Here is an 18,135-nt window from a genome sequence, read left to right on the forward strand (position 1 = left end):
ACATATCATCTTTGGTGCTGAGAACATTTGATTTTTACTTTAACAATTTTGAAATACATAATACGTTGTCATTAGCTATAATCACTCTGCAGTATAATCTCAAAAACTTATTCCTCCTGTCTAACTGAAATTTTGTGCTTTGATCAACATCTCCCAAAACCCCAGCCCCTGGTAACCTTTCTACTCTTTACTTCCATTAGTTTGACTTAGTTAGATTCCACATATAGGTGAGATCATGCAGTAGTTGTCTTTCTGTGAATGGTTTATTTCACTTAACATAATGTCCTGCAGGTTCACCCATGTTGTGGCAATTGACAGAATTGCCTTCTCTTTTTAGGCTAAATGGTATTCCGTTGTGTATGTAGACCACCTTTTCTTTATCTGTTCATCTGTTGTTGGACATTTATGTTGCTTCCATGTCTTGGCTATTGTGAATAATGCTGCAGGGACCGTAGAAGGGCTGATGTCTTTCTTGACATAAAATTTCATTTCCTTATACACCCTGAGATGGGATTGTTGGATCACGTGGTAGTTGATGTTTTTAGTTTTTTGGGGAATTTTAGTAATGGCTGTATTTATATTCCTACCAGCAGTATACAAAGGTTCTGTTTTTTGTCACATCCTCATCAACACTTACTATGTTTTGTCTTTTCAATAAAGGCCATTTGTGGCCTGGCACAGTGGTTCATGCCTGTAATCCTAGCACTTCGAGAGGTTGAGGCAAGAGGATTGCTTGAGCCCAGGAGTTTGAGACCAGCTTGGGCAACATAGTGGGACCTTGTCTCTATAAAAAATAAAACAAAAATTAGCCAGGTGTGTTGGTATACACCTGTTGTCCCAGCTACTTAGGAGACTGAGGTGGGAGGATCGCTTGAGCCTGGGAGGTCAAGGCTAGAATGATTCATGAATGCACCACTGCACTCCAGCCTGGGTGACAGCAAAAAAAGCCATTCAAACAGGTGTGAGGTGATACCTTATTGTGGTTTTTATTTGCATTTTCCTAATGACTAGTGATGTTGAGCATTTTTCATACAGCTGTTGTCCATTTATGTGTCTTCTTTTGAGGAATGTCTATTTAAGTCCTTTGCCTACTTTTTAAATCAGGTTGTGTTTTTGGAACTTTCCTTCAGTTAGTTTCCTTATGTGGTGCCAAAAAGGTTGGGGGCCACTGTACTAGGGCCACCCCCTCCCCTATTCCTGGTAGAAATAATTGCCTCTCAGAATGCTCTGGGTGAAGACAGGAGCCTCCTGGGCTGGATGGAGAGTGGGGAGTAGCACAGAGTTAAATCATTTGGGGATCCTTCCACAGTCCCCCATCCAATCACCCTGCCTACCACCTCAGTCCACGCTGCTCCTCCCATCAGTTACCTCTGAGCTTACGGCACTCACAGCCCTCTCCTAGAGCTTCTGCTATGAGAGAGAGGGTTGTCCAGTCCAGGCCACTGTGTCTTCTGCCTTTCAGGGATTCATTATAGTTTCTGGTCCATCAGAAGCATTCTTGGTTGTTTCCTGACGGAATGAAACTGTTTTGAAATTGCCCATCCCGTTGGTCAGAAATGGTTGAATATCAGCAGTTTCATGTGGTTCAACCTAATAAATAATGGGTTTAGACTAAAATGGTTACATGTCTCTCACCCTGAGTTATGTCCTTATCATGTATTTATACCTGACACTATATATTTATGATCTGTTTCCCTCTAGAATATAAGCCATGTGAGATCAAAGGCCTTGTCTGTCCTGTTTGCACCATATCACCAACGCCCACAGTTCCTGGCCCATCTTTGCTCTGTCAGTATTTTTTGAGGGCTTGAACATAGTCATTTGAATAGAGGGATAGGCTGGAGTTTGTGTTTTGGATACATCTTGATTAAAATCTCAATGGCTGTCAACGTCCATGTGTTTGGAGGTAATAGTTTAAGAAAATGATTATAATATGATTGCTAAATAGAGCAGAATACAAAACTCCATATTCAGAATGATCCAGATTTATGAAGTATTACAGATGATACTGTAAAGTCCGAATTGGGCACTGAGCTTTGGGTTAATTTGTTAGTTAAATGGTATAACTATACACTGTTGCATTTCCCAGATCTTTTACTCACATACTGGCTCTTTCAAGAAAGCAGTTGGGTCAGAAGATGGAGACTAGAAAGAGAACAGGTATTGCCATCAGATCTGGTTTCATTCTGTCTTAGCGCATCTTAGCCAGGTAACCTAGATCTTCTAGTATTTTTCTGTTTATGAGACATATGAATAACCTGCCTTCTTAATGTTTCCTTGGAAGTTCAAAGTCTCTAACAAGTGCCTTTTGTGGGATCTTGCATGTGTTAACCTTCTGAATAACTGAGTGCCATTATTGAGAGTGTGGGCGGACTGGCTGGAGGGTCCACTAGTTGATACTACTTTACAACAGCAGGAGAAAAGAATCTGTTAAAAGAAGGATCCCTGGTAGGGCGCGGTGGCTCATGCCTGTAATCCCAACATTTTGGGGAGGCTGAGGCAGGCAGATCACCTGAGGTCAGGAGTTCATCAACATGGTGAAACGCTGTCTTTACTAAAAATACAAAAAAAATTAGCCAGGTGTGGTGGTGAGCACCTGTAATCCCAGCTATTCGGGAACCTGAGGCAGGAGAATCGCTTGAACCTGGGAGGCAGAGGTTACAGTGAGCCAAGATTACTCCATTGCACTCCAGCCTAGGCAACAAGAGTGAAACTCCGTCTCAAAAAAAAGAAGGATCCCTAAGAAAATATAATTTAGCATGAAATCTCAATTTTTACAGTGATTACTTATTTGCAGTGATAACGTTTTGAATATATTAGGTTAGACAAGATTTTACAGTTAATTTTACCTGTTTCTCTTTTACTTTTTCAGTGACCACTAGAAATTTTTAAATTACCTAGGTGGCTAACATCATATTGCTGTTGGATGCATCTTTTAAGTGCTACTACCTTTGATTGAGCTGAGTGGGTTCCAGTTAACCAGGCTTGAGCACGTATATGATTCATTATGTGTTTGAACATCTTATAGCAGAAGAAAATCAGAACTTCTTGCCTTGTGGGTAATACCCTCTATGTGTTTTACTGATAGCACATTTCTTAGTAAAGTGAATCTTGGTGTGTTGAGACAGGCATCTCCTACCTCCACTTGCTGATGGCATCAGATACAAATAGCTACAGGCTTTGCCATTTTTAGCCTGGGGTTTCCCAGAGTCATACCCACAGCCTCAACTTGTTTAACAGAATTGTAACATCCTGTAAAGCCACCCGGTGGAGTATAGATTCCAGGGCAGCTGGGGCAGGAGCATTGAATCAGGAGATTTGATCTTGACTCTGTTTGGCCTTGGGCAAATCACTTTACCCACTGTGTGTTGGTTCTTTCTTCCAAATGGAGGGCTGAATTGTACCATCTCTCTCTTTCTCTCTCTCTCACTCTTTTGTGTGTGTGTGTGTGTGTGTTTTGTTTTTTTTTGTTTGTTTTTGAGACAGTCCCACTCTGTCGTCCAGGCTAGACTGCAGTGATGCAATCTCAGCTCGCTGCAACCTCGCCTCCTGAGTTCAAGCAATTCTCGTGCCTCAACCTCCTGAGTAGCTGGGATTACAGGTATACACCACCATGCCTGACTAATTTTTGTACTTTTAGTAGGGATGGGGTCTCACCATGTTGGCTAAGCTGGTCTTGCACTCCTGGCCTCAAGTGATCCACTCATCTTGGCCTCCCAAAGTGCTCGGGTTACAATTGTGAGCCACTGTGCCTGGCCCAGGCTCCTTTTCCCTACACTGCCCTTGTATTCTCTCCAGGGACTTACCTAGAAACACACATTGGCCTGTTGCCATAACTTTGTCAGCACGTTGTCTCAGAAAAAAAAAAATCCTCATCCTAAAGTGTGCTTCAAAGGTTATCAAGATTGTTTAATAATATGGCTATTCTTATTTTATAGATGGCCAAGCTAAAGCACATCACTTTCTTTTCCTTCAGTGCCAGCATGGGCAGGGCAGGGGGACCAGCCTCAGACTTAAGAAAGACATGTGGCTGGTTTTTAGGGTTGTTTTTAGAAACATTAGATTTCTGCTCTAATGACGAAATATACTCTTGAAGGACTCTGACAATGCTGGAAGCTCTTTTAAGAAAAACGTCATTCTTTTCTGAAAATTTTTTTTCCTCTCTTTCTCATGCTACATTACAGCTGATGAAATTAAAAAGCCTGGGCATGAGAAAAGGGGAACTCTGGATGTGACTGTCCTGGAAAGAGAGATAGAGAGTGCAGTGGGCTCAAGTATGTTTGCGTATGTGCAGTCAGTCTTTGTTTCTTTCTCATTCGAGGAAATTCCATAGCAATTAAAGTGAAAATAATGATCTTTCATTTGTGAGTAGAGCATCCTAGAAAGCAACATATATCTTGCTCTAGAACTTAAATTCCAAAAGAATGGGTTATATTTTTCATTTTCCCATTTTTGTTGCACAGGGACGAGTTTCCTAATGCTTCCTTGCCATAGGCCCTGGCCTTTGTGTGCAGTGTTCTTCCCAAATCAAAAATTAAAAATAGGAAAATCAGAATCTCTACCAAGAACTTTGTCTAGGAGGCTTGTCTGCAGTAGGTTTCTTCAGTGCCTATGCCTCCTGCTGGATTGTGTTTGATGAATCCATTTCTTTTAACTTGTACAAGGTCCCCATTGTTAGAGCCAGAAGTCATTTGGCCACTGAGGGTAAAAGATGGTTAGGAGTGGGATTTGTTCCACTTCTTTGCAGTGATTAAACAGTCTATTTGAACTGGGAAAAGTATTTGACCTTTGGTCTGTCCTGAAAGAAAGTCATCAGGCTATTTATACATTAAAAGGCTCTCATAAGATTTGTACTCCAAGATTCATAATTTTGGAACTTCTCTCCTGTGGTACACACCCTTGTATGTATGCACACCTGGCTCTCACTGAGTCACTTATGGGAAACTGAAGCAAGATGTTCTGTTTATGAGGGAAAAAAGACCTCATAAAAGAGTCAAAGTAAATGAGACTTAGAGAAATTTAGAAGCATGACTATGCATCACTGGGCCTTTGCTTAGTTTTTATTCATCAGCCATGGAGAAGAAAGGCATGACTCTTTCCTGCCTCCCGCACCCACCCGACTTCTAAAGCTCAACTTCGATGATGCATTATAAAGTGGTGCACAGGATTGGTTTTTAATGAGATTTTTGCCATTGGAGCAAAGCAAGACTGTTTCCCTGCCAGCTGCTTTATTGAAATCATGAGGCATTTTGTTGTTTCCTCCTGTACTTGTGGTACATGGGCCCTCCATTTTCTAGCCCAGTTCTTGTGAGATACCTCTACACAATCATTTGTATGTGTGGGAGAACTGATGATATGGCCTTTCTTTCACCCCCAACTACTAACTGTCCGTGCCATTAAAGATACATGGGCAGGGGATTCCAGCAATTTCTACACTTGCTCTTCTTTCTCTTTACCATTAATCCTGATGATTGTAGGAAATCAGTACACCATATTTATTATGCAAATCTAAGAAAAACAAGATCTGTAAACTGTTTGAAAAGCTGCCCACGTTGTATTTTTTTGTTGTTTTTTTAGATAGGATCTTGCCCGGGGTAGAGTGCAGTGGCCTGATCAAGGCTCACTGCAGCCTCGACCTCCTGGGCTTAAGCAGTCCACACACCTCAGCCCCTCTAGTAGATAGGATTACAGGAATTTGCCACTATGCTTGGCTAATTCATTTTATTTTATTTTATTTTATTTTTTTAGGAGATGGGGGTCTCACTATGTTTGCCAGGCTGGTTTCAAACTCCTGGCCTCAAGCAATCTTCCTGCTTTGGCCTCCCCAAAGTGCTGGGATTATAGGCATGAGCCACTTCACCCAGCTACATATTTTTTTAAAAAAGGATCAGATGAGTAGGACTTGCTCAACTGCTGTCACTGTCAGAAGTATCTCAAGATGAAACTTGCAAACATATCAGTAAGGAGAAGGATGAGATTTCTTTTTTAATAGTCTTCTTTATCAGGAATGTTTTGCAGACATTGATTTTTTTTTTTTTTTTTTACAATGAGAAAAATATGACCAAAAACTGAATATTAAAGGAAGCACAATGTGATTCCTGGTGCTAGGTAGTTTCTGTAAAATGTGGCTAATAACATATTGGCCTGTTGTGCCCAAGGCCTGTGTTTGGGTTCTACCTTCTCAAAGAATGCAGTGAAAGAATCCCAGCTTAGAAGTGAGGACATCCAGAATTCTTTCCTGGCTGTGCTGTGAAATTCGTTTGTCACTTAGTGTCCTCATCTGCTAAATGAGAGTGTTGAATTGATTCCTAAAAGTTCTGGTATCCTCCCCTCTTCAGACGATTTCTTCAACTTATTTTCTTGCTAAAACTGGGAGGGGTTCGACTTTGCTTTTGTCACGCATTCTTACTCATCAGGAAAGCCCCACTGTAAACACAGTGCTGAAGGATCAGTTATGTCAGTCTTGTTTCCTTCTCCCAGAGACCAGCCCTGCCTTGGGCTTCCCCTAGAACTTTATGTCATAGCATAAAGCTCTGGTCCCTGAGGTTGGGAGTATGCTCTAATGTCAAGTATTTTGTCATTCTCTTTCTGCCTCTTGATGACTACAAAGTGTTTTATGGTAAAGAGTTACACAAGAAGCCTTTATTTAGCTCTTTGTCTCACTCCTGTCAACAGCTATTTTTAACCCTTACTGTTCTTACTGCTTCTTCCTCATTTCCCTCACTCTTTAGCTGAGAATGTCACCCCCACCTTTATAGAGAAGACAGAAACTTAAGCATGAACTCATCATCTTCCTTCACCTTCCCTTTCCCCGGTTACTTGCGTCCCCATTCTTTGCCATCCTCTTGTCTGTAGCTGTCCTTGAAGTGGTGCCCACTATTCCCCTGGATGAGGTTCATTCTTACGTTCTATTCCATAACCTAGTTGTGTTATTAACTTCCCATAATATATCCTGTTATTAAAAATCCTACACTACCAATTTTTGAGTTCCTATTAGGTGTCACAATCAGTTAATCCCACTTATGGCATACAGCAGTCATTCCAGTTTATAGTGGAGGAAACTTAGGCCCTTCCTATGTTTCTGACACTGCTTATTATCATAGCTCTAGAAGACATCTTCTGTCTACCTTATCCTTCCCTTTTACAAAAAGTGAGAAAACTGAGGCCCAAAGAGATTGTTGTCACCACCTGTGTAGAGTGAGGATTTTTATTTTTGTGCTACTGTTTAGCATGATCTCATGAAATATAATAGAAAGTAAGGAAAAACTTACCTGTTTATTAAGCAGCCTTGCTTGACTAGGATATAAGCATCCATTGGTTTTCCTCCTTTTTTATGCCACCACCAGCACTCAGGGGCACTGTTGATATCAGAACAGTGGGAGGATCTTAATGGTATTGGTCCAAATTCATAAGTTTTCACTTCTCTTTTTTTGAGACAAGATCTCACTCTGTCGCACACACTAGAGTACAGTGGCGCTACAGCTCACTGCAGCCTCTCGACCTCCCAGGCTCAGGTGATCTTGCCACCTCAGGCCCCCAATTACTGGGACTACAAGCGTGTGACACCACTCCCAGCTCATTTTTCATATGTTTTTGTAGAGACAGGGTTTCACTATGTTGCCTGGGCTGGTCCTGAATGTCTAAACTCAAAGGCTGCAACCACCTTGGCCCCCTATAGTGCTGGGATTACGTGTGTGAGCCTCACTTACTTCTGGTTATTAAGACAGAATTTTTCCACTTCTCAGTCTGATGTTGTTTCTGTCCGAATTTTTTCTCATGACTGCCTATTCACGCTGCTGTTTGATTCTTGGGATATATTTTAAATGATGGGTAGATTCACTTCCCCTAAACCATCCTCCTTATGAGCAGCCGTTATTCTGCTCTGCCAGTAAATTAATTGACTCATGATTCTGCATGTTGGGGCTTGTTGTGGATACAGACCATATTCTGAAACGTCCTCAGAGGTCGATGATTGTGTTTGCCTCTGCCAGGGGATGAGCGTTTACCCTCAGCTTGTTTGCAACACCACATTTCCTCAAAGGAAACGTATTAACCAACGGCTATCTTCAAGCCAATGTGAGAGTCTTGATTCAAGAAACAACCTACCAGTCAATCTATGTCTAGCCTTTTCTCCCTCTCTTTGAAAGTGCCAGTGTTCTCTCTTTGACTGTCTTGAACTCATTTTTCTTGCCCGCACACATCATTTTGTCTCCTTTATTTTTCCATAGGCAGTTTTTTTTTTATTTGTCGACTAACTTCTTATCACATAACCCTGCTTGACAACCTTAAGCAATTTGTTGGATACCCTTGACTTGAGGCCCATTGATATGTCATACTTTGGGATTGGCAGAAGAAATGTTCGGAAGCATATTTTCCGTAAATGATAGTGACAAGTGCCAAGCACTTGCTTCATGTGGTCTCATTCGGTTCTCACAGGGACTTTATAAGGTAAGTGGGATTGCGTCCATTTAAGGAAACTGATACAACTGAGGTGCAGAGAGACGAGAGTGACTTTCCCAGAGGCACACAGCTAGTGAGTAGTAAAGCCAGTGGATAAGTCAGTCCCTGAAATCCATGTTTTCCAGTAGGATCCCAAGCTAATTGGGAGATAAAAATTAGTCCCCTTGCCTAGCTAGAGGGGTTTACTGGTTAAAGCAAGAGTAAGAAGCAGACCTTACCTTTTAGTTTTGTAAATTAGGAGTGTATCATGGGTCTCACTGAAACTAAAAAAATTGTCAGCAGGGCTGCATTCTTTTCTGGAGGCTTAGGGGAGAATCCCTTTCCCTGCCCTTTCCCACTCACATTCCTTAGCTTACGGCCCTCATCCATCTTCAATGGCAATGGCAGTAGAGTCCTCACCTGTCATCATGCTGACATTGATTCTTCTGCCTCCGTCTTCCACATGTGAGGACTCATGTGAAGACATGCCACACACCTAGTTAATCCAGAATAACCTTTCTATTTTAAAGTCAGCTTGTTAGCAACCTTAATTCCATTTGCTCTCTTAGTTCCCCTTTGCCATCTAAAGTAATATACTCATAAGTTCTAAGGGTTAGCATGTGGACATCTTTGGAGGGGCCATTATTTGAAATCTAAAATGGATATGTTATTGCATCATAATCTATTGGGAGGTAGCCACTGGAGGTTTTTGCAGCCTTGTTTTTATATTTAAGCAAGGGTGTAAATGTGTGTCTTAGTCTGTTCAGGTTGATATAACGGAATACCATAGACTGGGTAGCTTCTAAACAACAGAAATTTCTCACAGTCCTGGAGGCTGGGAAGTTGCCAGCAGATTTGGTGTCTGGTGAGGACCCTCTTTCTCACAGATGGCACCTTCTCATTGTGTCCTTACATGGTGGTAGAAGGACGACCTAGCTCTCTGTGGTCTCTTTTATAAGGGGTCTGATCCCAATCATGAGAGCTGCCTAATCACCTCCAAAAGGCTCCATCTCCTAATACCATCACATCTTGGAAATTTGGATTTCAGCATAGGAATTTTGGGAGGACACAAAACTTCAGACCATAGCAATAGGGATGTTGCTAATACCTCATGAAGAAAGAACTTGATTGAAACTCAGTAATTTGCCGAAGACCACACAAAAATTCATTTGAATCCAGGGACAAAACTATGTTTCCTGTGTTTTCTCCATGTCACTCAGAAAATTCAGCATGAGGGAGAAATATGATTCTTAATATAGAAGAGCTGTTTTGGCTGGAACTTGGAAGTGAACAGGCAGGCTTAATTGGGCAACAGTCCCCATTTTGTGGGGTGTGACTGGCAGACTTATTCCAGGCTTCTTGCTAAGTTGTAAAACTTCTGATTTCTCTGATAGAGACCTTCAGAAGGAGGGCTGGTGCTATTAAAGTTATACACATTTCATTCTAGAATTTCTTTTGAGGGCATCATCCACTCCCCTCAGCTGTGATTGTAAACCCTATTGCTCTTGGTCAAAATTTCATTCAGCATTAACAATGATACATCCTGTTATGCTGTGCAGGTGTGTTGCTGTTTATAGGAATTTAAGTTTAGATCATTAAACGTTTCAATACTGAATGCATTGACAGTTAAGTTGATGATGCAGAAAACTGCAAATAGGTGGGCAAACTATAAGAGGTGTTTCTCATCTGCACCTTCCCTTCTAGTATCTTGATAGTATAGTCCCAAAATGGTTTTAAGGCCTTGCTTCTTCCCCAGAACTACCCTCTTTGCTTGCACCTTACAAGGTTGAGTGTTGTGAGGCTCCATCTAGTGCTGACTCCAATTCTGTCTCTAGCCCAGACCCACACTTGTGAGCTGCTATGGGTTATCTGAACATCTTGGTTGACTTAATCTTCCTAACATCCTTGTAAATAGGTGGATGAATACTGTGTTTTACAATTGGAAACTGAAGACTCAAAAAGATATGGCAATTTGGTTTAAGTCCACATAGCTAGTAGTTAGGGAGCTTTGTTGAGAAAGAAAAATGCATGAGAGGAAATTAAGACTGTAGTTAATAATTATCAGGTGCATATTAACGTTGCATGAAGTTTAACATAATTACATGTTATTCTTAAGGTTAAAAAGTTCAAAACAAAGGCGGGGGTTCCAAGGCAAGTGGGTGGGGATAGACAGGAGATGCACAGAGGTAGATGAGATGCGGGTGTTATGGTGTGGAAGTCAGTTGGAGTATAGCCACTGGAGGCTTTTGTGGCCCTGTTTTCATGTCATAGTTATAAGTGGGGATGTTGCTAATGCTTGACTCATCAAAGGCTGAAACAAAGCCAGAGCTGAAGTTGAGTACGTGGCACTGTTTTATTGGTTAATCTTTCAAAAAGAGAAAAGCCTCTGTTTATACAGGCTGAAACAGTCATTTGACCTGTTCTTCAACTCCATCTGGAATTGCTTTGGGGTTAACTTAGCATTTCCCCTAAAGCACATATGACAGAAGGTTGGGAGGAGCTCGGATGGGGTTTTCATTCCTCCAGAGCACTGAAGCCTTATTTCTGAGTGAGGTGGCCTTGGTGCCAGCTAATGCCACTGTTTAGTGTGTGATGGACTAGAAGTAACAGGTTAATTTTGGCCAGTAGACATGCCAGCTGTTTAAACGGAACCAGCAAAACTATTTCTCAGTGCTGCCTCCCACCCTGGAAGAGGACATCATGTTATCTACCTGCCCCTGTTGGCTTCCCTTAACTCATCTTTCCCATGCTGTCCCCTCCTCCCTGTGTTACTCATCAGTTCAAATTTAGAATAATTGAATGCACAGAGAAAGTGGCTTGTTCTGAAAACTTCTGACAAGAAATTTCCAGGTGACTTGGTACTAGATTAATTTTAGCCTCTCTTATGGATTCAAAACTGTTTTGTTATAGGACTTGAACTAAGACACTTTAGAATTAATTACAGCTGGGAAAAAGAGCAATCTAAATGAGGCAGCAAACAAAGATTCCTAAATATGGAGCAAGACAAGTGGCTGTTTATTTCAGTGGGTCACTGGCATGAAAAAGTGTAGTTGGCGTTACAGGCAGGAATTACTCTTAGAGACATGGGAATTAAATGCAAGGTAAGTACTTGTTTGGACCCTGAAACTAACAAAGCAACTATTTAAAAACAAATTTTTTTAAGACATTGGGGAAATTTGCATCTGCTCTGAGTCAAAGCCTGGGATTTGTGTCTGTGAAAAAGCTAATAGAGGAAGCAAGTTGGACAAAATTTAAGAAATTGTTGAATCTGGGTGATGTGTATATGGTGTTAACTATATGATTTTCCACATCTATGATGATGAAACATTTTCGTATTGACTTCTTAAGTGTTTTACCTGGCCTTTCTGAGCCCACAGTTGAGTTGCACCTGCAATCCAAAGTGGTTACCCCATCACGGCTGCCAGACCGCAGACACTTTAATTCTTGTTGTGCAGTGTGTTGCTGCCAGCCCAGAGCCAAAAAAGCTGAATACCACCCTGAAGCTTTTGTAAACGATTGTCTTCAGCTTATCCAGAGGAATTGAGTCTGGAGTAAAGACAAAAATATTGACCTAGATAAAGTTGACTCACCAGCCCTTGGAGGATGGAAAGATGGCCTTAAAATAAAACAAACAAAAACCTTTTTTGCTTTATTTTGTAGGACCACTATGAGACCTCAGTCCTTCTATGATGGAAGTCATTCTTGTGCCAGAGGAGTGTGCCATATTCCAATGGCTGAGCCGTTTTGCCCCAAAACGAGAGAGGTGTGTAGTCTTTCTGCAAGGTGTACCAGAATAAATCATATGGGCTTGGGGTGGCATCTGGCATTTGGTTAATTGGCAGAGCAGGTGGCCCCATACCCTCACTCAAGTTTGCTTTATATTACGCAAAGTTTTATGAAGAGTTATTTCCTATTGCTCATAATGCCTCTGTTACTCTCATTTTAAGCTAAACCACTCAAAGTTGCAACCTACTTTTTTAATAAGTTTTGATTTTGCTATCTGGATAAGTTTTAAATGATTTAACATAGAATATCACATTACTCAAGAGTATGCAGTCTGGAGCCAGATTACTTGGGATCAAATCTCTGCTCTTCAACAAAGTAGCTGTGTCCAAGAGGACAAATTATTTGACATCGGTGGGTTTCAGTTATCTTCTAAAATGAAGATAATTATAGCATGTACCTTATAAGACTGTGTGAGGGATGAGAAAGTTAATACTTAATGAAGTCTCTGAACCATGCCTGTCAGTTGTGGAACATCCGATGGCTGGTAACTGCTTTTATGAATTAAATTACTATTATTGATCTTCTAAAAATGGTCAGATTGGCAGCTGTTGCCTTTGACCTGAGTTTGGTCGTTACTGCCCAGCCTTCTGTCTACCATTATAGCCAAATCAGAACTATGGGGACAGCCCCACAAGGGCCAGTGGTGGTATAAGGTGTGGAATCATAGTTTTAGTTCCCAAGGAACAAAAATGGCTACTATGACTAAGAAGTCTGTGGCTTTGTCCACATGTGCTACTTCTCTTATAATCCCAGGTTTGAAAGTCAGGTACAACTCAAAAGATCAGAAGTATTGTTAGAGATTAACTGCTTCATAAAACCTCCCTTATAAGTTAACTTAGAGAATATAAATACCTAAACATGTTAGTCATTCAGATAATGTTAACACCTGCATATAGAGAGTAGATGATTTCTTTTAGCATTTATGTTTTATCCTACATAATCACAGAAAACCCATTTCCTTATAGTTAACAGCAAGGGCACCTAAACTGAGGACACAGGGATGGGAGAAATATTTCTAGTCTCAAACAAGAATTTGGAATATAAAACTGAGTACTGAGGGAAGCCATTTCAGAGGTACCACTGCACATTGATTTTCTCTGACTTCTAGGAAAGTACGTTTTTTACTTGTTTTAAAAAAAAAAAAATTGACAGGTGAAGTTTGTATATGTATGTATAGCATATTTCTGGATAGTTATCCACAGAATGTATCAGAATGCTGCTAGTCTTCTCTGAAGCACAGATCAGTCCACATAATAAATTTGCTATCCTGGGGGAAATGGAGTATGGGTAAAATTCTTGTCCACTTCAAAATGGGGGCAGCTTGGGAAGAAATAGTCTCAGAAGACAGTATGCATGCTGGTATGAATCTGAGGTCAGTTCTCAGGCAAAATACAGTGACTTGGGGAACTAGGAGTAGAGGTAGGTGGGGGAAGCACAATGGAGCTATAGAGAGCACATGTAAATGTGGGTCTGTGGTGATAATTTCCAGTAATCCAAATTAGCCTCCCTTGAAGCCAAATTAATTCAGCTAAAGAACCCTACATAAAGACTGAGAGAATACTGGGGAAGGCAATTTAAGAAAATGTCAAAATAAGCATTCAGAAAGAAATTTTTAAATAGTGTCCAAAAACATGAAGAGTAAATAGTCCTGCCAGTTGGTAATTTTCACTTTTAACATCCACATGATCTTTCATGTACTGATGGAATAGGACTGTCATGATGAATTGTCAAGTGGCAAGTAAGATACTCAGTGGTTGTACCATATTCTACCATTTATGTTAAAGTATGTATATATACAAAGAAGTAAGTATGTAAATATTTATATACAAATAAAATATTTTTGGAAAGTTAACAAAAAAGCTGGTAACTGGAAATGGGGAAGATGGCAGATAAGAGACAGGGCTGGCCACCACGGTAGCTCACGCCTGTGATCCCAGCACTTTGGGAGGCCAAGGCAGGCAGATCACGAGGTCAGGAAATCAAGAACTTCCTGGCTAACATGGTGAAACCCTGTCTCTACTAAAAATATGAAAAATTAGCCAGGCATGGTGGCAGGCGCCTATAGTCCCAGCTACTTGGGAGGCTGAGGCAGGAGAATCGCTTGAACCCGGGAGGCAGAGGTTGCGGTGAGCCAAGATCGTGCCACTGCACTCCAGCCTGGGTGACAGAAACTCCAACTCCATTTTAAAAAAAAAAGAAAAGAAAAGACAGGGCTAACATGCAGCTCCACATGGATGGACAGAATGGCATATAGAGACACTATGATCTTTTGTTCCAAGAACCAGGAACTTACCAGGAAAACCAAAAGAATTCAAAGATCCTTTGAAAGAAGCGGCACACCACTGCAAATTCTGCAAAACAGGCAAAAAACTGAGTTCCCAAAGTGTGAATCGGGGAGAACCTACCTCTGAATACACATCCCCACTGGGGAAATCTAAAAATCCAGATCATGGAAGAAGAATTTAACCTTACCTAAAGATGAAACGGATTTAGGGGGTTATGTGAAATATGAAAGTTGAAGTAGCAGTGGGAAGTGCTTTGGATGTACTCCCAGTCTCCAGCTTGAGTCCAAGGAAGCCAGCCCTGACTATATCTCACAGTGGCCCTCAGGAAAGGCAGCCAGTGGAATTGGAGAGTGGTGGCAGGGCGAAGGAAGCTCCCAAATGAAATTGGTAGTGGTTTCAGCTGGGCACAAATTTTCTTGGGCAGAGTCCAGGGGACTAGTGGGAGCCGTGGCAGATACAAGTGAGTACGGGAGCTGCTGCCAATGGAGTGGGCAGACAGGAAGGGGTGAGGTCCAAAGGCCATGCTTGCTTTCCCAGTAGGGTAACTCACATCCTGGGGCAAGGTCTAAGCAGGGCACTGCAGGAGTGAAACTAGCCTCACCAATTGCATAGTAGCTGGATGAGGCCTCTTGCTGCTGGCTATCCCCCACTACCCTGGTGAAGTTTATGATACAGCAGAGGCAGTCAAGATCCCCTCTGGAACATAAACCCAGTGGCCTGACAAACCATCCCCACCCCTTAATTTCCCACAGTGGCTGCAGCAAGCCCTGACCAAGAAGAGTCTGAGCCCAGAACCACCTAACCCTGCCCCCACCTGATGATATTTCCCTACCCACCCTGGAAGCCAAACACAAAACATGGAAACTCTTTGGAGCTTTATTGCCCTGCCTATTGCCTGAGAAACCAAAATAGTTACCTTGGGCATCTTAGGGCAAGCTTAGAGCCCACTACTACTACTGCAGCTGGTGCTTTCTTGAAAACACCACCTCCTGGCTGGCAGTCAACTCAGGCCATTACAGCAACTCGTGAAAGAATAACCCTGATCCCAGGACAGAAAAGACAACACCTAATTTCACTGCCTGCAACATCCTAGCTAACCAGAGATCCTGAATGTGTCCACATGACAACTTCACTGCTAGGATAAGCAGCATTCAAGAGAGCCAGCACACTAAACATATCTACAACCAATGACTCCCGCAGAGTTTACTTCACTTCCCTGCCACCTCTACCAGAACAGGTGCTGGTAGCCACAGCTTGGAGACCTAAAGATGGATCACATCACAGTACTCATTGCAGACATCCCCCAGCACCAGTCCAGAGCCTGGTAGCCTCAATGGGTGGCTAGACCCAGAAGAGCAGTAACAGTCACTGCAGTCCAGCTCTCAGGAGGTCCCATCCCTAGGGGAAAGGGGAGAGCCCACATCAAGGGATCACCCCATGGGACAAGAAAATCTGAACAGCAGGCCTTGACTTTCAGCCTCTCCACTGAAATAGTCTACCAAAATGACAAGGAACCAGAAAAGCAATTCTGGTAATATGACAAAATGGGATTCTGTAACACCCTCAAAAGATCACACCAGCTCCCTAGCAATGGATCCAAACCAAGAAGAAATCTCTGAATTGCCAGATAAGGAATTCAGAAGGTTGGTTATTAAGCTACTCAAGGAAATAGCAGAGAAAGGTGAAAACCAGCATAAAGAAATTTTAAAAAACAATACAGGATATGGATGAAAACTTCTCCAGAGAAATATAAAGAAAAAATAAGTCACAGATTCAGGAAATGAAAGACACACTTAGAGAAATACAAAATGCAGTGGAAAGCTTCAACAATAGACTAGAACAAGTAGAAGAAAGAACTTCAGAGTTAGAAGACAAGGCTCTTGAATTAACTGAATCAGACAAAGAAAAAGAATTTTAAAATAAACAAAGCCTTCAAGAAATTTGGGTTTATGTTAAACGGCAAAACCTAAGAATAATAGATATTCCTGCAGAAGAGAAATCTAAAAGTTTGGAAAACTTATTTGAGGAAAACTTTGTTGGCCTTGCTAAAGATCTTGACATCCAAATACAAGAAATCAAAGAACACCTGGGAAATTTATTGCAAAAAGATGATCAGCTAGGCACATATTTATCAGGCTATTTAAAGTCAAGATGAAAGACTTTTAAGAGCTGTGAGACAAAAACATCAGATAACCTATAAAGGAAAACATATCAGATTAATAGCAGATTTCTCGCAGAAATCTTAGAAGCCAGAAGCCGGAAGGGATTGGAGTCCCATTTTTAACCTCTTGAAACAAAATTATTCTCCGCCAAGAATTTTGTATCCAGTAAAACTAAGCTTCATATGCTTCATAATTGAAGGAGAGATAGTCTTTTTCAGACAAACAAATGCTGAGAGAATTTGCTACTACTGAGCCAGCACTACAGGAAATGCTTAAGGGAGTTCTAAATCTTGAAACAAAACCTCAAAATACACCAAAATAGAACCTCATTAAATCGTAAATCTCACAAGACCTATAAAACAATAATACAATGGCAAAAGAACAACATCTTTGGGCAAAAACTAGCGTGATGAATAAAACAGTACCTCACATCCCAATACTGATGTCGAATGTACATGACCTAAATGCTCCACTTAAAAAAAGGTACGCAATGGCAGAATAGATAAAAATCTACCAACTAAGTATCTGCAGTCTTCAAGAGAGTCACCTAGCACACATGAACTCACATAAACTTAAGGTAAAAGGAAAAAGATATTCCATGCAAATGGAAACCAAAAGCAAGAAGAAATAGCTATTTTTATATCAGAAAAAAACAGACTTTAAAGCAACAACAGTTAAAGCAAAGAGGGACATTATATAATGATAAAAGGAGTAGTCCAACAGGAAAGTATCACAGTTCTAAATATATATGCACTTAACACTGAGCTCCCAAATATATCAGACAATTACTAATAGACCTAAGAAATGAGATAGATGGCAACACAATAATAGCGGGGGACTTAAGTACCCCACTGACGGCACTAGACAGGTCATCAAGACAGAAAGTCAACAAAGAAATAATGGATTTAAACTATAACCTAGAACAAATGGACTTGACAGATATGTATAGAACATTCTACCTAACAACTGCAGAATATACATTCTTTTCATCAGCACATGAAACATTCTCCAAAATAGAACATATGCCACAAAACAAGTCTCAACAAATTTAAGAAAATCAAAATTATTTCAAGTAATCTCTCAGATCACGGTGAAATAATATTGGAAATTATCTCCACTCAAGAGGAATCCTCAAAACTATACAAATACATGGAAATTAAATAACTTGCTCCTGAATGATCATTAGGTCAACAATAAAGTCAAGATGGAAATTAAAATATTCTTTGAGCTGAATGATCATAGTGACACAACTTATCAAAACCTCTGAGATACAGAAAAAGTGGTGCTAATGGGAAAGTTCATAGCATTAAATTCCTACATCAAAAAGTCTGAAGGAGGACAAATCAACAATCTAAGGTCACATCTCAAGGAACTAGAAAAACAAGAACAAACCAAACCCAAACCTGGCAGAATAAAAGAAACAGCAGAGATCAGAGCAGAACTAAATGAAATTGAAACAAAAA

At 40.9% G+C, this 18,135-nt stretch overlaps 1 protein-coding gene across 2 annotated transcripts in view; it reads left to right on the forward strand.

Annotated features, from left to right (window-relative positions):
* MTAP (methylthioadenosine phosphorylase) overlaps nt 1-18,135 on the forward strand; it is a 55,963-nt gene that overhangs the window by 16,156 nt on the left and 21,672 nt on the right. For both annotated transcript variants that reach the window (XM_033237486.1, XM_033237485.1), the window contains one exon: nt 12,100-12,202. In XM_033237486.1, the coding sequence (XP_033093377.1) occupies nt 12,100-12,202 (103 nt within the window). The remainder of the gene's footprint in view (nt 1-12,099; nt 12,203-18,135) is intronic.

Source organism: Trachypithecus francoisi, unplaced genomic scaffold (genome assembly GCF_009764315.1).
Source record: "Trachypithecus francoisi isolate TF-2019V2 unplaced genomic scaffold, Tfra_2.0 Lachesis_group16, whole genome shotgun sequence".
Classification (NCBI taxonomy): Eukaryota; Metazoa; Chordata; class Mammalia; order Primates; family Cercopithecidae; genus Trachypithecus; species Trachypithecus francoisi.